This window comes from Petromyzon marinus, chromosome 24, assembly GCF_048934315.1.
Source record: "Petromyzon marinus isolate PM22_M1 ecotype Great Lakes invasive population chromosome 24, UKy_Petmar_22M1.pri1.0, whole genome shotgun sequence".
NCBI lineage: Eukaryota > Metazoa > Chordata > Hyperoartia > Petromyzontiformes > Petromyzontidae > Petromyzon > Petromyzon marinus.
The window spans coordinates 15519426-15545710 of record NC_133690.1 but is presented as its reverse complement, the minus strand read 5'-3'; the positions used below and the strand labels follow the sequence as shown (position 1 = coordinate 15545710).

The 26285-nt window shown below is 48.3% G+C and overlaps 1 protein-coding gene across 3 annotated transcripts in view; it reads left to right on the top strand.

Annotated features, from left to right (window-relative positions):
• Positions 1–26285, top strand: part of GOLGB1 (golgin B1) — a 54738-nt gene that overhangs the window by 16903 nt on the left and 11550 nt on the right. For all 3 annotated transcript variants that reach the window (XM_032960064.2, XM_032960063.2, XM_076069438.1), the window contains exons 8-17: positions 28–150; positions 966–1079; positions 2364–2730; positions 3217–3293; positions 3655–3754; positions 4393–4532; positions 6769–6866; positions 7511–7700; positions 11290–11394; positions 13405–25650. In XM_032960064.2, the coding sequence (XP_032815955.2) occupies positions 28–150; positions 966–1079; positions 2364–2730; positions 3217–3293; positions 3655–3754; positions 4393–4532; positions 6769–6866; positions 7511–7700; positions 11290–11394; positions 13405–25650 (13560 nt within the window). The remainder of the gene's footprint in view (positions 1–27; positions 151–965; positions 1080–2363; positions 2731–3216; positions 3294–3654; positions 3755–4392; positions 4533–6768; positions 6867–7510; positions 7701–11289; positions 11395–13404; positions 25651–26285) is intronic.

Here is a 26285-nt window from a genome sequence, read left to right as displayed (position 1 = left end):
TTTTTCATTTGCATTTATAAAACGCAGGCACGCATGCTGAAGCAGATGGTGCTCGAGAAGGATGGGCATCTTCAGGAGCAGTCGCGGCGGCATGAGCAGGAACTCTTCCTCATCGAAGCCAAGTCGGACGCCAGTGCCGACCTCCAGCAGGTGTGAATTCGCATCCGTCGCGTTAAAAAACACCGCCCGTGCTTGCATGTGGGTGCAACAGCAACAACAACGACAGCCGCCATATGCCACTAAGTGGCGGACACGTCACCACGGCGCTTGTGCCCTCAGCCAGCTGCACTCCGAGGCCACGTGAAGTGTCGTAAGCTCGCTGACAGCAGGTCACGGGACAGTGCACAGGCGCCATTGGGTGCATGCCCAGACTGCCAAATGCATATCCATACACATAGTAGTAGTAATAGCAATAATGCAATGTCTGATGCACACTTTCACGGACATAAATGACCGTGACTCTTGAGGCGTTAAGCAAATTCATACACGTGAGCATTTATTTATTTTTAGTATTAAGATTCTTGGCTCATGAAAGCAGATTTTCACAGGTTTTCAAGAAGCTTTCAGGAGGGTTCTGCTAAATTTACGCAGTATGGCCGATGTTGCTTTGTGTAATCTCAGTCGGATAATTTTTCAGCATTGGGATGTTTGACCAGTACCAGCTACATTGTGTTTTTTTTTGTTTAGCTATGGAACAGAGGGTGGTGCACAAACTCACTGCAAGGGTTGTTTTCTCATATCGTGACGCAATTAGCACAACTTGAATGAAATTGTAAAAGATTGCACAACAAGATAATATTTTTGTCGGCTTGTCCTTGCACCGGTTTGTATGGTTGAACTTCTTTTGCGCCGTACATAGCCAACCGTGCTAATCGGAGGTGCGTGGGAAGGGCAACAAACTTTGTCTGACGTGACAACGTGATGTTACTGCTCACGCCGCCTCCCCTCTCCTTCTTCACCTACAGCTTCTCAAGTCACTGAAGCAGAAGTTGCAGGAGAAGGAGGAGGTTCTGGATGGAAGAACACAGGTTGTCGGAATGCTGCAGAGGGAAGTCGACAGCCGGGACCACAAGATCAAGGTCAGTAGAGTGATAGGTTTATGCAGTAGATTTCAGGCATGAGATGACTCATCCCTCCAAGCGATCCATTGGATTTGGAGCCGGGATTATATTCACGAATCGATTTTTTTAACCATGTTGCTCGTTTTGTTTATAAATACAGTAAAACCTTGGATTGCGAGCATAATTCGTTCCGGAAACGTGTTTGTTATCCAAAGCACTCGTATATCAAAGCACTCGTATATCAGTTGTGATCACGTGACGCTCGGCAGACAAAGCGTATACGTACTGCTCGTATTGCAAGACCCTCGCTCGTTTATCAAATTAATATTCATTTAAAAATTTTGCTCGTCTTGCAAAACACTCGCAGACCAAGTTACCCGCAATCCAAGGTTTTACTGTATATCCATATCGTTGGTGCAGTTATACTTTTGCATTTTAGCTGAAACGATCTTTTTGCATTCTCAGTTGCATTTAATTTGTGTACATTCAAAATTATTAATATTGAATGGTATCGCCACTGGTTCAAATAAAGTTTTCACTTTGAATGACTCATCCTATTTGAATTTGTAATTGTGTGAAAAATAACCCGCTCCATAGAGCAGTGCTTAAAGCCCATTCACACGTGGGTAAATGTTCTATACTTTGTTCTGTTGAGGAGTTATACGAACGTCTTTCCATTTCCAACATTTGGACAAATTTCCGTGGAGATCTGTTTCATTGTCTCATTGTGTAAGACAACCAAAAACAAGAAGAAGGGACCGTAGAAGGAGTTCTGACAGCCTGCTATGGTGTCATTCAGTGACACAATGTGATGCACTGCTCGCTGCAGAGTTTCCAAATGAAAATGTACTCAATGTCGTGACACAATTAGCATTTAATTGGGTAAAAAAAAGCAAAGAAAGTAAAGCACCCACAGGGTTGGACTGGGTCACTGACATATGCCTGGTAAGTTGGTTCTAGAGGAGGGCTATCCTTTATACAGCTCAACTTTAATCTCAGTTGCACTCGGTTCTTAAATGATTTCATTCGGTCTGAGTGAGTGGCGGACCATCCCCAACTCACGACATGATACCGATTGGATGCGTGTAAAGCAATTGGGGCAACAACAAAAAAACTCAATTGAAACCAATGGAGAGGAATGACGTAGAAACATCAGCAATGGATGTTATATAATCACCAACAGTGGAGAACTTCTGCCCACAGTTTTTGGACCCAATGGCCTCCTCCTGAATGGGAGAAGAGAAGAAAACTGATAAATACCAAATCAATGTAATTTCTTCCCCCCCCCCCCCCCCCGTCCAGAGTCTGACGGAGACGCTGTCGCGACTGCAGTCGGAGCACTCGAACCTGCAGGGTCGTCTTGATGCAGAGCGCCACGTCTTCAAGGCGCAGCTCCGGGACCTGCGGCAAAACCGACCCAAACCGCACGCTCAAGCTCAGCCATCCGCGACGGTGGCGGCGGCGGCGGTGGTGGTGGTGGCGGCAGACGTCCTCTCGGAAGCAGCTCGGCCAGCGGGAGAATCCGGGGCCTACCCGCCCGCGGTGATGGAGAATGGCGGTGGTGGAGGGGAGGCGGTGACGGATCGTCTCACGGAGATGGAAGAGGAGGAGGAGAGGTGCAGCCTGCGGCTGAGGATCGCCTCCTTCGACGAGCTGAAGGCGCAGAACGGTGCGTCGGACCGCACGGCCACGTGAACGGAATCGGCCGATTGCAATTGCACACTTCCTGAGCTAAATGATCAAGTGCCCCTTTAAAAGAGCTTAGGTTAAAATAGATTAGCGTGAGGATTTCTAAAGCTATAGGGCAGAGTTGGGAAACCTTACAGTCTGAGGGCTGAATATGTTCCGTGACTTTATGTCACATGATACTTAACACTGAAACGGGCCGCAATTTGTTTTAAAATCTAATACTACAAGCATCCTTAGTTGCACTAATTAATTGGGTAAAACTTAACTGAGCGTAATGAAATTTTGCCCCCCCCTCAAATTCAGTTGGTCCGAGTGAGCAGTTGCCTATCTAGGGATACCACTTAACCCTCTTACCATTAGCTGCTTCTGAAGAGCATAGGGTGTGGACAGCGGGGGTGATGCTGTGTGCGCGGACACTGGAGAGCTAACATCGTATCCTGTGTAATGCTGTGCCCGTGCTTTGCAGAGTTGCTCTCGTCAAGGCTGGCTGAACTGGAACAGAAGCAAGTGGCTGCCGTAGGGAGCAGTTTACCCAGAGCCCCTGTGAGCGGTGCCTTCCATCTGTGTGCCCCTTTTGTCTTCATTGTAGCCATGTCCGTTTGTGTTAATTATCACCCTGTGCTTTTGTGATCATGTCAATCAGGGGATATTTTTTCTCAAAGAAAATACGAATGCCATTCGTATCTCACACAAGTGGGGAAACAACAATTATTCTTTTCTGCGTTTACTAATTTTTATGGCCATTATAGTTCATTCAAAATAGGCTCCAGTGATTAAGAAAAGGACGTCGCAGAAGCATATTCGATTATTTTGAAAAGCACACGCACATATCAGTGCAAATCAGTTATCACCTTGAATGAATGGGTGGATGACTAGCTATGAGTCGCACACGGTTTTGTTACAGGAACCCAGGTACATTGATGACGTCCCTGCTGACCTGGTAGAAGCCCCCATCCCTGCCTCTCGCATCCACAGCTCCTCAGAGGATGGCGACAGCGCGACAGGTTTGTGCCACGACTTATTCGCCCACTGTAGCCTTGACACAGGGTGGTACTCATTTTTGTATACGTGTAGGGGGTCATGTGCTTCGTCGACTTATGACCGGGATTTGAAGCTGCAGCCTTCCCATCCTGAGTCAGTTGCTCTTACCGAAGCACCACACCCAGAAAGGTAATTTAACAATAATACATTGTTGGAAAGAGCACCGATGAAGCTATCAATGAGTCCCAGGTGCTGCCCTGGCTGCTCCGGTTGTATACGTGGCTCATGGTGCAGGGTCCCAGTTACTTTTTCCTGTGCTGTGCCACTGCCCTCTCCCCGCTCTGCTGCCCTGACACTGCAAATATAAATCCTGACATAGATTTCACGTATATTTGTAAAGCATCTGGAGATGCAGTTGTATTGAGATGCAACGCAAATTAGAATTGTGCTCACTGTTAATATACATCTGTGGTATTCAGTGAATCCATCTCCACACATTATCTCCTAAAACTGGAAAACCCAAGACTAATTTGGTTACCTCTTTCAACCTGGAGACACGAGCTGCCATTGCCACCTCCTTCATGTGCGCAGTGACCTAGTCATGTTAGGACGGCTCTGGCAGTTGTGCCCGTGTCTGCTCCGTGTGTGGTCTGTGCTCCAGGCGAGCCTGGCATGCGCGGTTTGGTGGAGGCGCTGGAGACCGAGCGGCAGCAGCTGCAGCGTCGCGTGGCAGAGTTAGAGGAGCGGGCACACAACCTGGAGGAGGACGAACAGCTGAGGGACCGCATCTCTGAGCTGCAGGTGGGATGACATGGCCCCGCACGGCCTCGCATGGCCCCACACAACCACACTCAACCCCACACGGCCCCGCACGGCCCCACACAACCCCACATGGCCCCCCATGTAAATATGTTGCACGCGGGATGACGCTGCTGGGATGGGGATCGTTCTACCCGACAGCCAGAAATTTGCTTTCCCGCACAGATCTGCTGGATTTGGAGCTGTCACTCGGAGAAAATAAAATCACTTGACAGCTGATTAAAGTTTCAATTCAAGTTGGGCTGATTGTGAAATGGCCCTACTCCAGAACCAACGTACCATGGATTGACAAATGGCTGTACGTGTACTTGAATAATATTACATATATATTTCATAATCTATCAAAATTAAACACCGCGTGTATAGTGAGTTTGAAGGATTATATTTTCCTTTGAAACTTGTGTCTGGTTTAAGTGCCTTTTTGAGATTCTATCATCCACCCGGCCTTGTTTGCATTTCACAATCTTTATTTATCCTGGAGAGATCTGATGAGCTATGAAGCTCTTTTTCAAAGATGTCCAGAAGGGGCAAGTTCAAAAGTTACAACAACAAACAATAAAAACAAACTCATGGAAGTGCACAGTATAGGAAACATAAGCAAATTACTTAAAATAAACTGAACTATTATTTTTACTTGATCAGGTAGAGCTCACGAAGCTATTTGTTATTTTTCAAAAGCGACCTGGCCACAACTGATAGCTCAAGGAAGTGGCTTATCATGCGCTACAGCAGCCAAATACTCTGAACGCATGATGAGCACGAGCGGTTGGTGCACACTGCGCGACCCCTGTGTGGCGGCGGTTAGTTGCTCGGCCGAGTGCGCCACGCTCTACGGTTTGGTCCGCAGAAAGGGAAAACACAGAGAGCCCCTTTGTTAGTGACGGCAACACAGCTGGCTCCAATTATACCCACACTGCACGCAACGCCCTGCTGTGACAACCACTTCGGCTACACTGATGCACAGTATGGAGTATTGTTTGTGGTGTAGAAAGATAGATACTTCCATTCATATGACGTCCATTCGTATGACTGTGTGTGTGTATAATTATTGTATGGCGCACTGTGCTACAAACCTGGTGGCCTGGGTTCGATGCCCAGCAATGGCTAACATCAGTGGCATGTAATAAATATCTGAATGGAACCTGGGCCTTAAATAGGTCGACTTAGCCTTGAACGACTACCTGGGGTGTTGTGTAAATGTTAAAACTAAGGGAGACAAAGGTGGCCAGTCAAAATGACTGTCCACACCACCACTTTGTGATCCATTTTAGTCAGAATAGTTGATTGCTCCACGGGGAATCTTTGTCTTCATATGATAATTGTACAGTAATAGTATTCTTGTTCATACTTGGCCTTTTATAAAATTCAAGAAATGGCTGCAGGCAAACAACAGCATCGGCAACGTTATTTTAAAGTTACAAACATTTATTTAATACCTGTTGCCGTCTTATGCTACATGAAACATAACAATGTACGCGGCTCTGTCAGTCCACTGCAGTACGAAGGCCTTCCCTTGCTGTCTCACTCGTGAAAGTTGCTTGACCAATCTTCCTGTTCAGTGCGGGTTTGTGAAGGGGGCGAGGGTGCATGACCGATTCAGTTGAAATGTGCGAAAAGAAGCTTAGAGATGTTGCATGCTTATCTATGTATGTTGAACTTCTTTAGGCCTGTACGTAGCCAACCGTGCTAAACCGAGGTGTGGGGGAAGGATAACAAACTAAACACAAAGCAGTTCTAAAGAAATTCGTTTTCAATTGAGAACGAGTTTTCAATCTATGCTTAGGATTACACTGATCGACAGAATGAGGAACACATGGTTTCCGTGAGCAAACAAAAGTTGGAGACTCATACCGACCATGAATAAAAGTAAATGGGCTTGGACATGACCATTCTCTGGACGGAATGATAGCTCTTCTAGTGTTGGAGACAATTGGTGGAGTGGCAGCCAAAGTAGGGAATGTCCAGAAATATGTAAACTCTGTGGAGATGGAGTGATGAAATCAGCTCATGTGCACGAACTAGTTGGGTTGTTTAATCGTACGACTGAGTGATGGCAACAGTTTAGGGAAGCCATCATCCAGCAGTGGATATAACTTGGCTGATGAGGATTTGTGTTTAATTGCTGCTTTTGGAAAAGCTTTTTTTTCTTTCCGCGGGCAGATAGGTGAACATCCAAGCGTCGTCGTAACTTTCAATTGTTGCGTGCCTCGCGTTGCAGCGCGATAACGGAGCTCTGCAGAGCCGCCTGTCTACGAGCATCGCTGATATCGACAGCAAAGCCTCGCTCGTCTCCACCTTGAACGACAAAATTAAAGAGTGAGTCTGCGCGTGCTCGTTCAACCAGTTCACTCACAATCACAAATGCGTAAATGATAGAGTAATGTGTCAGCGTCGTGTGTTTTAAATTAATTATTTTTCACCCAGGAATAAAACTGACATTAAAGTCCTTTTTTATGCGTGTTCTGGAGTGATAAAATAATCAAAGCATGTGCAGTGTACATGCATATTAATACATCATTAAAATATTGAATTACACACTCAGGAGCCATAAGACTAAAGGTATAACGATATATTGGCTCATCGACTAATATTGAGTCTCGCGATGCATTCATCATTTAATTCCTCCAATAATAGTTTTTTTTTTTATATTCGTATATATTGTACGTCATGGGCTTATGTGACACTTGGAGCCACTAGAGGCTGCTAAATTCACAAACTTAGAAATATGATCGATCCTTAAAATTCATCACGATCCTGAATCACAACCTCCTGGAATCGCCAGGGGGGTGGGGTGAATCGTGAATCATTAAAACCCTATATAAATAAGCCCCAGCGAGGCTTTCCTGACTCAATAAACATCACCATTATTATGATTATTATTATTCCACCACGCGTATGTAACGTTATGACTTCCAGCTGTTTGCCTGCCCCCCTCTCAATTCACTCTCTCCCTCCTGTAGGCTGACAGAGCGTGGGGAGCTGCTGTCGGGCTCTCTCGCCAAGGCGGAGCGCTCGCTGGCCCAGGCCGGCGAGAGGACGTCCCAAGCGGAGGCGCAGCTGGGCCAAGCGCAGGCGTCCCTGTCGCACCTGCAGGCGTGGGAGGCTCGCGCAGCCGAGACGGCCGTGCAGCTGCAGAGCGCCAGGCGCAGCGTAAGAGCCGCGCGCGAAACCACCCTGCCCCCCCCCCCCCTACTCCGTTACACCCCCCCCCCACCTTCCACGCAGTACTACAAAGCTGGCCACCCTTGTTCGATTCCCAGCCACAGTTGAAATCGCGTGCACAGCTCGATGCGCGTGTCGTGTGTGTGCGCGAAAAGGATTGATTTTTTTATTTATTCGTGAATCGATAATGCCCGGTCGTGAACGTCAAAAGTGGTTTCCCTCTGAAACCAGCATGGACCGATACTTATCTCCTGTTACGTTCTGAGAATGCGGGTATAAATGTCACCTACCCATGATATGACCTCATTTCTCAACCACATCCACCGATGAAACACAAAAACTTGTAGTCGTTTTATTGACCCCAGATGACTAAAGGGCGGGGGGAGACGACCCCAAGCAGGATGTGAACTCACGCACTTTCAATTGTGGGTCATACACTGCACCAACTGACCGAGTCGGCTCATAATATGTTACACGCTATTTAGTTTTATATATACGTGGCGGTTTTTCAGCTTGTTTGCAGTGTACAGTGCTTATTCAAACCCTGAGGTTCCCCCTTCCAAAAGAAACTCCTGGTCTCAGTGGAGTCTTAAATGGTTGCAAAGATCAACTATTGCCGCTGCTGACTTGCAGCTATTTTACGTAATAATTCAACCGCGTTGGCCGCATGAATGCTCATTGTTCACGTGTGCATACTCGAATGCGTGTGTACACTGACACTCAGTGTTAATGTGACTAAGTGATCCAGAATGCACCCATTCTCATAAGAAATGTGAAGCTAAGCAGCATTGAGCCTGGATAGTTCTTGGATGGGCGATCACCATGCCATCATCATGTTATAGGCCATGCAGCAAAATGTTGTTGTACTGTACTTTCTATGTGTTCGTGTCTGTTGTTGCCCACCATCAACCTACACTGATCGGTATGGTGAAGTATGGTCCAATAATCCGCATGGTGTTGGGAGTCACTCATTCAGTAGTACATTGGCAAAAATGATATACAGTACATGTACAGTATTTTATGTTGTACTATTCCACTTTTGGTAAAAAAATATTTTTAAGTTATGGATACTTAAAATTCTCACGGGTATAAATAGCATTGCATTTAATGTACTGTATTTAAACTTACAAAATTAAGGATGCAGCATTGTATCTATTTCCAGATCGTGATGATAATAATATCCACTATATACCATTCCAGATGTAAACGACACGCAAACATCTCTTGATATATCAAGTACACATTGAGTTTGAGCATCCTGTGCCATTGAAATCGTATGAATGTTTATATAGCTCACTTGGACGAGTCGACAGTCGAGAGAGGAGTGGGGGTGTTGGCCAGGTTGCGTCAGATCGGCCTTTAGAGGGGGGAGTCCCCCTCTCCTCCTTCTACATTGCTCGACCTTGCATCTCGTCGGGGAAACAAATACACTCGATTTAAGTAGCCAGGGCTTTTATTTATTTTCTGGGGGGGGGGGGGGGTGTTGTTAGTCTTTGTTACTTTCACGCTCGTGGTGGCTTCCCGCATAAACACCCCCGCGGTCCTTGCCAGCGTTGGTACAGGCTGTAAACGTGGCAGATGTGACTCGCTGGCCGCTAAGACGTTTGCGTTCCCTCGCAGAAAGCTTGCTTGGCCTGCGACCCTGTAACGTCGCCACGCGGACGGGTGGGGAAAGGTAAATTGACACGCGCTGTCATCCGCTCCCAAAGCCGCTGAGGCGCTCGGTGTCATTCATTTGTCCCGAGGGCAGCTACCACTTTGAAGTGGAATTGTGTGTGTGTGCGTGTTCCTTTGCGATTGAATATCCAGGAAGTACAGTTACAGCGCAGCGTGCACACTGCACAGAACGACTTTGAGCCCTGGGTTGCCATCGTGAAGGAGGAGAATAATGTATTCTATGTTATTTGTTGCGGATAGTGTGAACGTATTCGACGTGTGATTCAGGTTTGTGGTTTGTTTTAGCAGTGTCAGGATCGTAGTTATGTCGTGTGGTGTGTGGCTCTCTGTAGACCCCATTCACTGACGGCAACGATGCCTCCAGTCGAATGTAGATGGGGCAATGGCTATAGCAGAGCTTTGTAATCGTTCCCAGCTGTGTGGCAGCGTTGCCTTTGCCGCCAGGTTCATATAACGAGGCAAGGAAAGCGTGTTACTTTTGCCTAGCCATTTGTTATGAATGCAAGGGTTTGTGTAAATACAGTGAACCTTTTTAGAGATATGGCTTTTCTTAAGACTACCATGCAGGAGACCTCATACTCCCAACTCTTTCAAACATGTCTGGCCAGTGTGACAAAATAGGACCAAACTACCCTCTAAGAGGGGCTTCCTTGAGCTCCCACTGGTGGAGGTCTTTCCGGCAGCATTGACACGGGCAAGATAATTCATTTCTGCGCGTTTTATTAACACAACATGTGGCTACGACCGAATCATCGTGTCAGATCCTCGGACGCTAAGCAGGATTTGTTCCTGGATAGTGCCTGGACCAGTGAACGTGTCATGGGGTGCAGCAGATGGAATTGCAGAGATATGCGTGGTCATTGCACTTAAGTGTAACTTTTTTTGCTCCTACGTCCATGCTTCTCACCTTCGCCGGCTTGACTAGCATGGTGAAGTATGGTCAAATAACCGTCATGGAGTCACACGGCATGGGAAGGCCCTGATCAAGCAGTAGAGATTTGCATTATGGCTGTACGTGTACAGTAGGGTTTACTTTAGCCACATTGTTTAATGTCAAACGGTTTGTGATTGTGCACTGTTAGTGATTGCTTGTCATCAAAGCGGACACATAAAGTTTGTTTGTTTTGGTTGTCTGGGTGGGACCTTGACCCGCTTCAGTCCCAGTAAAATCTGTTAATACATTGCTACAGTCGAAGGGCGGTGTGGGATTAGTAGAACTGGAGGTGCATAGGGTTTCCTGTGACACCAGTTTTGACCTCAATCCAGTTCATCCACAGTGTGTGCGTGGTATCTTACGCGCTACCACCAGTGGTCCGTGTGTATGCCACAAAACTTGAGTGCCGCACAAACATTGTGAGCTGTGACATTGCCTAATATTACACACTGCGTAGGCGTTCCTGTCGACCTTTTTGTACATGTCTTCGCCATTAAAATAAAAGTCTGGACTTAATTATAGCTGGGCACGTGATTTTTCCCCTCCCTCCCAATGATGTGGTGAATTGTCACGATTCAAGGGTGATAATTCAGTTCAACAAATGCATTCCGTTTTGTTTTTACCATTTTTTTGTAGTTATTTTTTAAAATCTCGTTTGTGCAGGTTTGTTAGCTTAAATTGTTCAATAGCAACATTGGCATGTCATTTGCATATGGTTTGTGTAAATCATGGTAAAAATTTCACTTTTCCCATGCGTGTATTGTGAGTTTAAGAATAGATTTTTTTAAAATAAATAAATAGTTTGACTGTTAAATCCCATAGGATAACACTGATTATTATGTGTCAGTGCATAAGTGTGAAATGTTACAGCATATTTTAATTCATCACGGATATGGAAGTTCAGAGGTTTTTTTTCTTTTTTAACATGGACCACCTGACTGTGTGGTTCTCTTTTGTTTTCTGAAGCTTGAAGAATTGACAGTGAAACATGAAGCCCGCGAAGTGGAGTTTAGTGAACTGCAGAACGCGGTCGACATCCTCAACAAGACACTAGAAGCCACCAAGGACAAGGTATCGTGTTTTCAGTATCGTAATCATCGGCCATGGTCAATCCACTGCAGTCCTCCCCGAAGCTGCCACCATTTCCCAATATCCCACAATGTAACGATACACCCAGCACCTGCACATGAGCTCAATCTTTTTTTGTGTGGATGTCCTCTCGGATGCGTTCGTTCCTAAAAAAATGGGTTTCGATTGTATTGTTGCGGTCATGTTGTGAGATGGAGAAATTTGCATTTGCTATGCTCGCAGCTAGCACTGTAACCCCGCCCTGTGTTATATTTGTCTTCGGATGATCTCGCAGAACTACTTCTGAAGTCATTTTTAACATGTTAGTACCTGGAGCACACCCTTTATATTCCCCGTAATGAGTGTTCATCGCCCGGGAAAATCTAATCAGGATTTTTAAAATTGTCATAACTGGAAAGACTCAATTTAAGTAAGATACCAAAATTTTATATTCTAGTTTTTTCAAGTATGGCATGTGTTTCATCTACTGGTGTCAAAGATAAACCCCATTAACCCCTTTTATGTAACAAGCTGGTTAAAACACAAGTTTTAGTGCAGCAGGTGACGTGAATATTTCTGAAACCTGAGTGTCAATTGCTCAGTGCTCTGACATAGTATTAGTCTCCTGAGTTACCCATCCACAAATGTGACGTCATATTTGATTGCATTGCTGCTCAAGGAACATTTACATTTTCTTAGGCCCGAACAACCTGTCTGTCATGAATAATTAGCAATAATGTATAGAGGATATTAGGCTATGCATGACTTAATGAGATAATATCTATGGGACCCTTTTTTAACACCTGTGTTATTGCCGTAAAGGGTATAAAGCCTATTAATTTTTCATCATCATGACAACGCATTAGCGCATCAGGGTGGTGCAGTGGTAACACTCGCGCCTCACGACAAGCAATCACCTGGGTTCAATTCCTGGCTCGGGCGCCTTTGTGGATTTTTTATTTCCCCCCCCCCCCCCCCCGTTCTTCATGGGTGTCTTTGGGGTTCTCCACTTTGTTTCTGTAGTTGAAATCTTAAAATGTAATAGGTGTTGTGCAAAAACATCCCAATGCAAGACTCTCCTGAAAAAGACACTCATTGTGGCTTTAGTGGGCAAAGAAGTAATATTATTGACACGATAAATGGTGCAGCTTTGGTCGGACACCTCAGAGAAAACTTGAACCATTACCTTAAGTCTTATTTCCATTCATACCATTTGAAAAAATGTGTAACCTCAGTGGCTAAACCATGATGGCCTTGGTTTTACCATGACAGTGTAATCGGGTAGTTTTGAAAGTACAGTGGATTTGGTGACATTTACATTACACGACAGTATTTACTTTGAGAGAACACAAAGGCTCACTCATTCAACTGGTTTAACTAGCTTCATGTTGTTATTGAGCAATGTAAAAATAGTATTAGATATAGATTTCCAATCTATTATAAGCCTTGATCAATCCACTGCTGGATGAAGGCCTTTCCAAGTGATTGTCATCCGTCGTCATTCTGTGATTAATTCATCGGCCTCGAACCTGCCCACAAGATTATTAAATCGCTTAATCTCTGCAGTGGACATCCTCTCAGATGGTTTATCGCCTTTACCTAACATGTCAACATTTTCTCCAATGTGTCCCATCTATGGCTGCCACTCTCATTCCTCTTTGTGTGTCTTGCTCAAGCCCACTTTTTTACATTGAAAGTGTGACTGTTAAAAGTGCTAATAAATATAGGACATGGCAAGTGCGTGCATGTTTGTAATGTGTGGCGTCCGTGGGTAGTGCTGTACGCTACAAACCCAGCTACCTGAGTTTGTTTTTTAGCTATGGTGAACATCATTGGTTATTAATTTAACTATATATGAGCCTTCTCTAGGTTGGCTCAACCACGAATGAGTACCTGGTGTGGCGCTGACCAACCCGTGCGGCGCCGCACCGACCTTCATCGGTGCTCGTTCACAGCACTTGACCCAGCAGTCTGTGTCGACCTTAACAGGACACCTTTGTCTTTTTTTTGTAGGCACGGCAACACGAGGCCACCGCCGCGTCACTGCGGCAGGAGCTGGACCAGGCCGCGGAGGACGTGGAGCGACTGCAGTCCAGTCACGCGGAAGAGCGCGGGCGGCTCATTGCCGGCCTGCAGGAGCGCGAGCGGCAGCTCGACGCGCTGCAGGAGAGCCTCTCTGAGCAGCAGCTGGAAGGGGTCCGCACGCGGGACAGCCTCGCCGAGCGCGAGCGCGAGATCGAGGGCCTGCGCGAGGATTTTGCGTTGCGAGAACGCGAGGTCGACGCCCTCAAGGAGGCCCTGGTCACTCTCGACAGGGAAGCGGCCGCGACGAGGGACAGCCTCGCAGAGCACGAGCGGATTGCACTGTCGGCTCGCGAGAGCGTTGCCGAGCTGAACGACAACCTCGGGGGTCTGCGGGCCGCTCTAGCGCAGAAGGAGGAGGAGGCCCAGCAGCTGCGCATCGATTGCAGCGCGGGGGAGCAAGAGCTGAGGTCTCTGAGAAAGGTCGTCGGAGAGACCGAGGACAAAAATCGCTCGCTCGCCGAGACCGTAGCGCAGAAGGACGAGTTGATCAAAGGCTTGAAGGGGAATATCACAGGCACGCAAGAAGAGTTTCACCTACTCAGGGAAGCTGTTGCGGATAAAGAAATAGAAAACAAGCTGCTGATAAAGAACTTGGAAGAGAAAGCAGCAGAGTTAAACTCCATTACCGACAGCCTTAAGCATTCAAAGGAGGATTTAGTGTTTCTGAAAAGTGTTGCGGCAGAAAAGGAGGAAGAATTGAATTCTCTACATAAGGCTTTTTCTGACAGAGAGCAAGAGAGTGCATCTGTTAATGAAAGGCTAACTGATATTCTCAAACAAGTGGACTGCCTGCAGCAAAGCCTCGCAGATAAAGAAGCATTTATAAGTACTGCTAGAGAAAGTTTTGAGCATGAAACAGGCTTGTTAAAGTCGCAAGTGCTCGAGGCTGAAAAACAAATCGCTGCTCTCCAAGAAAGCAATAGGGTTAAAGACACAGAAAACACCAAACTCACGGAGGCGTTGTTTGAAAAACAACAGGAAACAGTTTCATTAGCGGACAGTAATTCACAAAAGGCTCAAGAAATTTCTCAACTTCACGAAGCTGTGAAGGGCAGGGAAAAAGAACTTGAATCAATAAAGGAACACTTGGTCGAGAGAGAGCAAGAGGCGAGCTTACTAAAAGAAGCCGTGCAGGAGAGCATACAAAGGACAGAGGAACTGACTACAGAATTATCAAACAGAACCAGCGAGGTTGGCCAGCTGCAGGAGTCGACTGCAGAAAAGGAGCATCGAATAAATTATCTGAGTGAATCTGTCGAAGAGAAGGAAAAGCAGATCGTAGCTCTCCGTGAGAACGTGACCGAAATCGAGCGGCTCGTCGCTGCCAGGGATCAGGACTTGCGGGATTTAAAAGGAAGGTTTGCCGAGGCCGAGGCTGAGAAGGCCTCAGTGAAAGCAAGCAAGGAGGAGAAGTGCAGGGAAAACGGCCTGCTGAAGAAAAGTCTCGCCTCAAAGGAGCAGGAGTCACTCTTGATTTCAGAGACTTTGAGGGAAAGGGAACAAGAGCTTGAAGCTCTCAGAGGACACTTCACCGAGAAGGAGCAAGAGGAGCGAGTGCTGAGAGGATCCATAGAGGCGACATTGCAGAGGGTTGAGTCACTGACAGCAGAATTAGCAAATAAGGACGGGGAGTTAAGCACTCTGAGGCATGACATCACTGACAAAGACCAGCAAATAAACTGTCTTCGGGAAGAGAAAGAAAGGGTAGAAGCATCTCTCTCGGAAAAGGTGAAGGAGATTAACCTCATAAACGAGACAGTGCTTCACACAGAGCAGGAGCTGCGTCAGCTGCAGGAGAGGTTTGGTGAGGCTGAGAGAGAAACTTCTTCCCTCAGAGACGGCAAAGCTGAAAAGGAGCAGGAGAATGCCCTGATCAAGCAGAATTTTGCCGCGAAAGAATCGGAGCTAAACTCCGTGCAGGAGACGCTGAGGCAGAGGGAGCAGGAGCTGCTTTCGTCAAACGAGAGCTTTCAGCTGCAGCTGCAGGAGACCGACGAGTTCAGAGGGCACTTTGCAGAAAAAAACAAGGAACTGAAGCTAATTAGGCAGACCCTCGAGGAGAAGCAGAGCCTCATCGCCTCGCTGACAGAGCAAGTTGACGCGAGGGATCAGGATATTCGTGCATTGAAGGAAGACGTCGCCGACAAAGACGACCGCGTCAAACAGCTGACGAGGTCGCTTGCGGACGAAGAGCAAAAGTGCGTCTCCCTTGAAGAAATCACCTCGAAAAGAGATCGAGAAATCAGTTTGCTGACGGACAAGTGTGCTGCTGTGGAGAGAGAAGCACAGTCACTAAAGGATAGTTTTGCAGAAGCTGATGAAAAGATCGCTGAGCTTAGGAAGAGCAAGTCAAAGAAAGATAAAGAAAACACTGAGCTGCAAGATAATTTAGCTGCCAAATACAGTTTTATTGGCTCTCTTGAAGAGAGCTTGAGAAGCAAAGAACATCAGCTCACGTCCCTGGAACAAAATTTTGTCGAGAGGACACAGGAGCTAGAACAGCTGAAGAAAAACTTTGCGGAGAAAGAGCACCAATTGAACACTGTCACCCAGACTCTCGAGCAGAGCAACGAGACCGTGCGGACCCATTTTGCCGAGCAGGAGCAGCAGATTTATTCTCTGCAGGAGTGCGTCTCGGAAAAAGAGTGTGGGCTAGAGGCTCTTAGGACAGCGCTCGAGGAAAGGGAGAGGCAGAGCGACCTGCTTAGTGCCAGCGTCGCGGAAAGAGAGACCGAGATAAAATCGCTGAAGGAAAGTTTAGCGAAGCAACAAAAGGAGCTGCAATCGGTGAAAAAGAGTTTTGGGAAAGCCAAGAGGGAGGCTCATTCACTGAAGGAGGACAAGGCGAGCAAGGAAAAGGAAAACAACCTGTTGAGAGAGACTTTATCCAAAAGAGAAAAGGAGGTTACACTACTGAGGGACAGCGATTCGCAAAAAGACAAAGAAATTCGCTCTCTCGGTGAAGCACTAAAGGGAAGCGACAAAGAAATTGAATCGGCAAAGGAACATTTGGCTGAGAGAGAGCAAGAGGCGCGGTTACTAAAGGAAGCCGTACAGGAGAGCACACACAGGGTAGAGGCTCTGACTGCAGAATTATCACACAGAACCACCACGGTCGGCCAACTACAGGAATCGACAGCAGAAAAGGAGCGTCAGATAATTTATCTGAGGGAATCCGTCGAAGAGAAGGAAAAGCAGATCACAGCCCTCTGTGAGAGCGTTACCGAAACAGAGCGGCTCATCGCTGCCAGGGATCAGGACTTGCGGGATTTACAAGGAAGGGTTGCCGAGGCCGAGGCCGAGAAGGCCTCTGTGGAAGGAAGCAAGGAGGAGAAGTGCAGGGAAAACGGCCTGCTAAAGGAAAGTGTTGCTTCGAAGGAACAGGAAATCTGTTCTCTCAGAGAAACCCTTGCAGGCAAAGAGCAGGCAGTTTTTTTGCTCCATGAAAGTTGCGGAGAGACACAGAAGCAGCTGTCAACTGTGAGAGAGCATTTGGCTGAGAAGGAGCAGAGTTTGGTATCACTAAGGCAGTTGCTGGGTCAAACCAACGAATCACTGAGCTCTGAGTGCGCAAAGAAGGCTGAGATAATTAACCACCTACAAGAGACTGCTGGCATCCAGGGGAAAGAAATCGAATTGCTGAACCAAACTCTTGCAGAAAGAGAGCGTGACCTATTTTCTCTAAAGGAGGCGCTCGTGAAGAAAGACGAAGAGATTAAATTGCTTAGTGAGAACATAACAGAGAAAGAGGCACAACGTATTGAATTGACTGAAAAGATTAAACTGAAGGACAGCGAATATAGCACCCTGCAGCAGTCTTTATCGGAAAAAGAGAGAGACATTCTTCTTCTCGGAGAGAGTCTCTCGGAAGCACAAACGCAGAGCGATTTGTTGACGGAAGCCACCACAAAAGCGGAGCAAGAGATCCGTTCTCTGCAAACAAGCGTTTCCGAAGAGAGGGGCAAGCTGTCTGAGCAGGAGCGTGAAAATAGGTACCTCAAGGAGATCGTTGAAACCAAAGAGAAACAAGTTGCTGCATTGTCAAACAGCATGGCGTCCGAGGTGGGCCAGAAGGACGATGCGATCGAGAGCCTGCGTGTGGAAATGGAGAGGCAAAGTGCCGTGCACAGGAACCGCCTGGAAGAGCAGGAGATGCAGATTGCCGCCCTCAAAGAACAGCTGTCCAATGCCGTACTGAAACTGCAAGAGGATGCATCGCTACACCTGCAGCAGATCGACGCAGTACAGGTGCAGTTGAAGGAGAGGATTGCGGAAAATGAAAGCCTCGATGCCCTCCTCAAAGAGAAGGAGTCTCTGTATGAGGCCGAGGTGAATGATTGGAAGGACAAGTACAACGGCCTTTTGGGCCAGAACACCGATGGCGCAAAAGCATACAACGACCTTTCCCTGCAGGTCAATAAGTACCGTCACCTTGTTGAGGAGGGACAAAAGGAGGTAGCAGACAAAGTGCGGCTGGTGGCCGACCTGGAGAAGAAGCTGGAGGAAACAAGCGGTGAGCTGGGAGTTGCTCGGGGTCAGTTGACGGCACAGGCGACGCTCTCTGCAGAAGAGAATCAGCTGTTGAAGGCCCAGATCGCTGAGTACCTCGAGTCCCTGACCCGTACAGAGAGTGAGCTCAATGACCTGAGGTCTCGCGAAGCAGGCGAGATGCAAAAATTTCAAAATTCGCTCCAGGAAAAGGAACAGGCATTTCTGTCGCTGCAGGACAAGTTTGCGTCGCAGGCTGAAGGAATGGATGCGTTGAAGGAGGCAGTAAGAGCCAAGGAAGCAGAGTGCGCTGATGTACAGTCTTTGCAAGACAACGTCGAGGCGTTGGGTAAAGAGGTTGACCTTCTGCAAGTGGAACTGCAGGAAAGGGGAGAGCACATCAAAGAGCAAACGTCCTATCTTCAGCAAAAGGACAAGGATTTGTCTGATCTGCAAATGAGGTATGACAGTCAGGGCGAGCACCTGGATGCTATGAAATCACAGTTGAAGCACATCGGGCAGCGCTGTGAAGAACTCACGGAAAACGTGAAGTTGAAGGATGAGGTCCTCCAAGGCTTGCAGATGCAAATCATCGCTCAAAGCCAAGAGATGGAAGCTCTCAAGAGCGGCTGTGAAGATGTGCAAAAACACCAGCTGGCCCTGCAGAGCTTGCAGCAGCTTTACGACGGACGGTGTTCAGAGCTGGAGGGCCTGAGGAAGTGGGTTGAGCAAGAGGTCCAAGACAGACAGTCTCGTGAAGCCCACTACCAGCAAGCCCTGCAGCAGAAGGAGGACGAGCTGCAGAGGTTGGTGCAGACAGCCCAGACCGGCGATCTGCTCACGGAGCGTCTGAGCAGCTTGGAAAACGAGCTGCGCGCGAAGGACGGCAAAGTGCAAGAGATCCAGCGGGAGATGGAGGGCCTCCAGCAGAGGCTCGCTGAGGCTCAGGAACAGTTCAAGAGGAGCGAAGAAATGATTCGCAGCCAGGAGCTGCTGGTGACTGAGAAGGAGGGCAAGGTGGAGGAGCTCACGCTGGCACTCAGGGAGCAAGGCGAGCAGCTGAGCCATTTGCAAAGTAATCTGGATGATAAGGAGGTCCAGAGGGGGCTGCTTGAACAGTCGCTTTCTGACAAGTCGGCAGAGTTGAATGAAATTACGCAGAGTCTATCGGACAAGCTTGTGGCACTGGAAGAGGGGAAGTTCGTTTTGACTAATCGTGTCAAACAGCTCGATGAGGCCCTGAGTGGGGCGCAGCAGGAGAAGCTGGAAGCCAGCCAGGCTGCCCCGCCTTCACCAGGCAGAGAACATTTCTCGACAGAGCCGCAGGAGCTCCAACAGAAGACAAATGAAGTCAATTTTACTGCTCAAGAGAGGGATAATCTTCATGCAGAATTGCTAAAAAAAGAGCAGATAATAAAGCATCTCACTGAACAACTCAACGCTGTTGAAATAATTCCCAAAGTAGATGTAGATGCTGGACACATTACTGACATCCTTCCTATTGTAGAGGAAGATGAATCTCACGTGGGCAGCCAACTTGCAGCCTCGCACAAGGAAGAGCAGCAAGAAGATGCAGTGGAAATACCACAAAGTGCGACATCTGCTCTGCAACAGGACGGGAGTGAGCTAACATCTCAGGTGCAGAGTCTTGCCAAGGAAAACAAGGAATTAAGCACAAGACTGGAGATACTTGCACAGGAGAAAGAGATTCTTTGCCAAGAACTGCAAGGTCAGATTAGTCTGTTACTAAAGGAGAAAGAAGACCTGTTGAATCCAAATGCCATGGCAAAATCCACACAGCCACCAAGCAGTGAGGTGGAACCCAGACCGACTGGACACACAGAAGAGGACAAAGAGCATTTGCGCGATCAAGTGGAAAGCTTAATGGCAGATAAACAGGGCCTGCTGTCTAAAATTGAGTCACTGTCCAAAGACAAAGAGCAAATGAAAAAGAAGCTCCAAGCTGCACTTGTGATTAGGAAAGACCTGATGAAGAAGGTTGCAGAGCTGGAAAAATCAGGTTCCCGTGCAAAGGAGGGTCACAAAGAGGGGCTTCAAGAGGAAACATCCATGCTGGCAGCCCAGCTTGCCGAAGCGCAGCAGCAGCTCGGTGAGAGGGAGCATCAGCTCGAGGACCTCAAATTGCAACTCGAAAACAAGGAGGCCAATGTAAACTCGCTCAAAGAAACGCTCGCCGCCAAGGACTTGTTGATTGAAGAACTGCAAGTAAGAGTGCAGCTGCCTGATGATGAGGGCATACCCAAGGCGGACGTGGTCTTGGAAACAAATGTTTCGAACGTAACCCAAGCCTTAGTGGAGAAGGAATCGAAAATTTCGGAATTGATGTCTGTCCTCGAGTCCAGGGAAATATCCTTTGAGCAAGAAAAATTCCAACTGCAGCAGGAGCTGGATGAGCTTCGTGCTCTGAGCAACAGCAGTATGGAGGCTGCAGTGATCGATGTGCAGATGGAGGAAGTTCAGGCGCTGCCCGGTGCCAACTCGATCGCTGATGCCACGTCACTCTCTGAGCTTCAGGCAGTCCTACTGGCGGCACAGCAGGAGAAGGAGCAAATGCAGAGAAAGCTTGAGGAGGCTCTGCTATCGCGCAAGGAGACCATTCGCAAAGGTCAAGAGAAAGACAAGCACCACCGCGAGCAGCTGAGGCAGCAGAAGGAGGAACATGGCGAGCTGTCGCAGAGGGCCATTGTGCAGGCACAGGAGCTGGACGAGCAGAACGTGAAGATTTTAGAGTTTGAGACCCAGCTAGAAGAGAAGCAGGAGACTATCTGGAGGCTGCGCTGCGAGCTGCAGGGACATGATGCTCGGTTTGCAGAGTTGCAAACCTCCGTGGAACGCTCCAACGAGAATCACCAAGCCAAAGTGCTCGAACTGCAAGCTCTGGTGGCGGACAATCAGAATAACATGCAGAGACTGGAGAATAAGTTGAGAAACAAAGATTCTGACACTGAGGACGCTTTTCGCAGGTTACAGGATGAACATCAAGCTCAGATAATGTTCTTCCAAGCGCAGCTGGATGAGAAGCAGGGTGTCTTTGAGGAATTTCAGAGCAGGCTGCAGAGTAAAGAAAATCTGGTTGCCGAATTGAGGAGCCATTTGGAAAGATTAGAGAAAGACCTTGACCAATTTAATAGCGAAAAGGCCAAACTTTTGGCCGAATTGCATGAAGCTCAGGAAGAGCTTAGATTGAAGGAGGAGGTGAAAATGGCTTTGGAAGAAGCCTTGCGAGATCTGGAGTCAAGGCGCCAACAAGAGGCAGAAGGACTCCGCGAGCAGTGGCAATGTGCTGCAGCCGAGAACGAAAGCCTCAAGCTAGCACTCGAGCAGGTCAGTAAAGAGAAGACTGTGGAAGAGCCAGAGAGGAGTGATGGACCTCATGATATGGGGGAGCGTCCCCAGGCAGAAAGGCCTATTCTTGATCATCAGGTGGAAAGCATTAATGTAGAAAGTGAGCAGAAGCTCATGACAAGTGCACCAATGCCGGCAGAAGTCGAAGATGGCAAACCAAGAACTGACGGAACATCCGTAGAATATGACTCGCAGGAGCTGTCACTTTTGAAATCTGAAATGGAAATGCTGAGGGTCACTATGGCTGAAAAAGTCACAGAAATCGAGCACCTTTCCCAACAGATCGTGGAGCAGAGCCAACATGTTGACACGCTCATGGCTGCGCTGCTAGAAAAAGACTCTGCTCTGGACGCCCTGGAGACCCAGCTCAGGAAAGAGCAGCAGCAGCATGAGGAGGTCGTGTCGAGGCTACGAGTGGAGGCCCAGGAGGTGCAGCAAAAACCGGTATCAGAGGAAAGCCCCGATGGGGACGCCAAGGGCAAAGATATGCTCAATCGGAAACTCCAGGCTGCCCTTATCTCGAGAAAAGAAGTCATACGGGAAAATAGCGTCCTGAAAACGAGCAACGCAACACTTTGCGAGGAGAAATCCGACTTGCTCAACAAGGTTTTGTCCCTTGAAGGAAGATTGGTTGACATGAAACAGGAGCTTGAGACTCTGTCTGTGAAACTCGTGTTGGCGCAAGATGAAAAAGCTAAAGAGGAAAAGGGCAACATGCTAAATTTGGAGCGCAAGCTCGCCGAACTTACGAAAGCCAATGAAGGTCTCGTTACAAAGGTTGGCGTTCTCCAGGGAGATAAGCAGAAGTTGATAGCTGAAGTGGATCGCATCCTTGAGGAAAACCAGAGCCTGGAGGCCTCCTGTGAAAGCCTAAAAATTATGATGGACGCTGTAACACGAGAGAAAGACGGTGTGGTGAGGGAGAAAGAAGAACTGGGGAAAGTGTTGGAGGACATGAAACAAACTCAGGTGACCGACGATTCTGAATGGCAGGCAAAACACCAAGAGCTGCGCGAGGAATACGAGACCCTGCTGCAGTCATACGAGAATGTGAGCGGGCAGATGGAGCGGATGAAGCACCTTGTGGAGAGTGTCCGGCAGGAGAAGCAGGAGGTCCTGTCCCGGCTGAGCGCCTCTGAGGCCGAAAAGCAGGGCCTGCTTAAGCAGGTTGAGGAGGCCCAGGGGGAGGGTGAGAAGCTGAAGGAGAAGATGCGAAAGTTTGCCAAGACGAAGCAGCAGAAGATTCATGAGCTGGAGGAAGAGGTTGAGAGGCTGGCTCTGGAGCTCCAAGGCATTTCTACCCAAAGAGAGAAGAATGCCAATAAATTCAGTATCGAAGCCGAGGTCACGGAGAGAGATGGGCTGCACGGTCGGTTTGATGATGAAAATCGTGCCCTGCGGGAAGCCCAAGAAAAATTGCGACTTGAATTCAGTGAAAAGGAACAAGAGACGGAGTCATTGAAGCAGGAGTTGTGTGAGCTCAAGCAGAAAATAGATGAGCTCAGTGGAGAACGGGAAAGGGAGCACGTGTCGTTAGAGAGACGCGTGGATGTCGAGACTCTGCAAGCAGAAATTGAAGGACTTAATTTGCGTGTGCAGGACCTAAGCACAGAGCTGGCACAGAAGGATGGTCAGCTTCAGACTGTGCTGAATGAGAAGGCTGCACTCATTCAGAAGGTGGAGGAAGTCTCAGGACCCAGAGTAGAAGAGAACAGGCAGGTGTCCTTCGCCGACTTACTACAGGATGACTACAGCAGGGAAGGGGAGAAAGAGCCAGTCATTCTTGCCGAGAAGGTGCAAATCCTTGAGGATGATAAGCAGATCTTGGAAGAAGAACTAGAAGGGGTGCAGGAGGCATTTGGTAAGATAAAAAATGAGAAAGAGGCATTGGAAATGGAACTTGTTGACAGCAATCGGAGGATCCACGAAGTGTCAGAGGCACTGCAGAGACTGCAAAGTGAAGTTGAGAAACGCGAGGCTGATTTTGCCGAAATGGTACGTAAAAACGTGGAGCTTGAACAGGAGAAGGGAGACCTGGAGGAAAGCTTAATGAACCAGATGGCAGAGCTCAATGGGACGATCGCAAACTATCAAGAGGACATTGATTCATACAACGAAAGAATAACGGAGCTGGAGAACGAGGCGCAGGGCTTCCAGGCGATGTTGCGTGAGGCAGAGGAGGAAAAGGAGCAGGTGGTTCGCGAACGGCAGCAGACGCAGACGCGAGTGGCGCGGGAATTTGAAGAGCGATTGCGTACGGTGGAGCGCGGGAGTGAGGGCACACGGGGACGGGCCAAGGAGCTGCAGGAGCTGCTCCGGGAGAAGCAGCAGGAACTGAGCCAGTTCCAGCGAGACTGCATCAAGTACCAGCAGAGGATCACTGGCCTAGAGAAAACGGTGAAAGCTCTGGAAGTTGTACGCAACGACGTTCAGAATGAGCTCAGTGCGGCGAGATTCAGACTGAGCGGCGCGGCAGAGGAGAAGGCTAGGCTTGAAGCCGAGCTCTCGGAGTGCAAAATTAATCTTGACGACACGCAGAGCGAGGTCGCCCGGGTCCTGGCGGAGAACGACAGAGTCAAGGAAGAGATGCAAAAGAAGGAGGAACAGCTCAAAACCCAGCTCAAACGGAGAGAAGAAGAAGTCGAACGCAAGCTCGCAGCCGAAAGGGAGAAGCAGCGAAAAGATCTCCAGAACTTGCACGAGCAGATGGAAATGGTAAGACGGGAGAAGCTCCGGTTTGAGGCAGACACGCTTGACCTGCAGGCGACGGTGAACATCAAGGACCTGGAGAACCGGCAGCTGCAGAGCAGCGTGAACGAGAGCCTGGCGCGCCTCGCGGCATTCACACGCAGCATGATGTCGCTGCAGGACGACCGAGACCGCGTGCTTGAAGAGACAAAGAAGTGGGAGAGCCGCTTCCAGGAGTCCATCGAGCAGAAGGAGAAGGAGGTGCTGCTCAAGGAGGACCTGTGTCAGAAGCTCCAAGATGAGGCAAAGAATCTCCGCATCCAGGTGGAGGAGCTTGGCATAAGATCGTCAAGGCTCGAACAAATGAACAGCGAGGTCGAATCGAGCTACCAGAAGGTCATGGTAGAGCACGAACAGGAGAAGGACGATTGGACCTCAGCCAATAACGCCCTGACTGAGAGGCTCAATGAAGTGACCAGGCTGTTCGCACAGGCCGAAGATGAACTGAAGCAGCTTAAGGACAGGAGCGACAATCTTGCCGAAATAAGTGAAAATGCGAAGAAAACCATGGACGAACTGAGGGCATCACAGGAACTGCTGCAAGAGGACGTTCATCAGAAGGAAAAGGAGCTGCAGAGGCTGATGCTCGCCTGCGATGAATTACAGACGGACGTGCAGAACCAAAGGCAACTCACGGAGCAGCTGGAAGGAGTCATCGCGAGCAAAGAGGAGGCGATCTCAAGGCTCTTGGTGACGAAGGAGAGCGAGGTGTCTGAAATTCTGTCCGACGCCCGGCAGGGTCACGAGCAGGAATTGCGGCATCAAGCGGATAAATTGGAAGCCGCTAATGAAGAAAAGCTGAAGGCCGAGAGAGAGCTGCAAAAGATGGCAGACCGTCTGACGAGCATGGAGGCTAAAGTGAAAAAGGCTTACGAAGACAAGGAAAGCTTTCAGAAAAAGCTTGAAGCATTTACCAAATCGATGGCTTCGCTGCAGGCCGACCGCGACAACGTGGTCTCCGAGTACAAGTCCCTGGAGGTGCTCCACCTGACCAAGATGAGCGAGAAGGACCAGCTAATCCAGGAGGCGGCCTCCGAGGCCAACGGCCTGCAGCAGGAGATCAGGGACCTTCTGGCACAAGCCGACGATCTCAATGCGGAGAATGCGCGTCTAAGCGCACAGCTTGCCCGCTATCGCGAAGACCTGGATCAGGTACTGACCCTGAAGGACTCCCAGCGCAAGCAGCTGCTTAAGAAGCAGCTGGACAAGATCCGCGCACTTGAGAACGAAAAGGCTGACGTGGAGAGGGAGGTGTCCCGGCTGCACAAGGTCATGGGCGAGAGGGAAGAAACGATCGCATCGCTTCGGGGTGATGGCGAGCAGCTGTCGGCAAAGGTGGAGGACCTTGAGACGGAGGTCGCTGGCCTGATCGGTGAGAAAGAGCAGCTCTTGAGAGACGACCGACTTGGCGAGTTGCAGCAGAAGTTGGACTCTGTTACAGCAGAGTGCCGGCGGCTGGGGGAGCAGCTCGCTGCCAGTGAAGGCAAGGTGCAACGAGCCGAAGGCAAGCTCGTTGAAGCCCAACAAGAGGCCGACAGAAAGCTGAAGGAAGCCGAGGCCAGCTACAACAAGGTGATACGAGTGTTCAAAGTGTTGTTTAAAAAAAAGTATAAATTATTCACAGGCTATGCTGTATTCTTTGTTATGACACATTTGGACTAAAGCTGACGAGGATTACTTTTAAATATACTGTAAAGCTAATATTTTTGGTCAGTCAATCATGGCTTGAGTATAAAGACATGGTTAATGAGAATAAAATGAGCCGGGATACAAAAATAGATGCAGTTAAATAATGAAAAAAGGTCGATGTTTCACTTAAAAGTAAACCAGTGTGATTAGGTGGAATATAACTCGACATTCAATGTTTTGCATAACATGGCAGGGTTTACAGTATATTAGTGAAACGTTTGCTTTATGTTAATGACTAATATTTTATACGTGTTTAATGGAAATATTTACGTAATATGGTACCAAGTACATTGCATGTTGACAAGACAGCTATTTAGAAATAACCTTCCGTTTCAGACATAATTAACTTGTGTTATCCTATTGCACAGTGGTGAGATGTTAACTACTTTGCCTGGTATTCAGAAGGTTGTTTCGACCCTGACGCTTATATATTTGGAGTTTGCATGTTCTCCCTGTGGTCACGTGGATAGTTCTCCGGGTGTTCCGCTTTTCCCCTCCACATTTAGAATCAACAATCA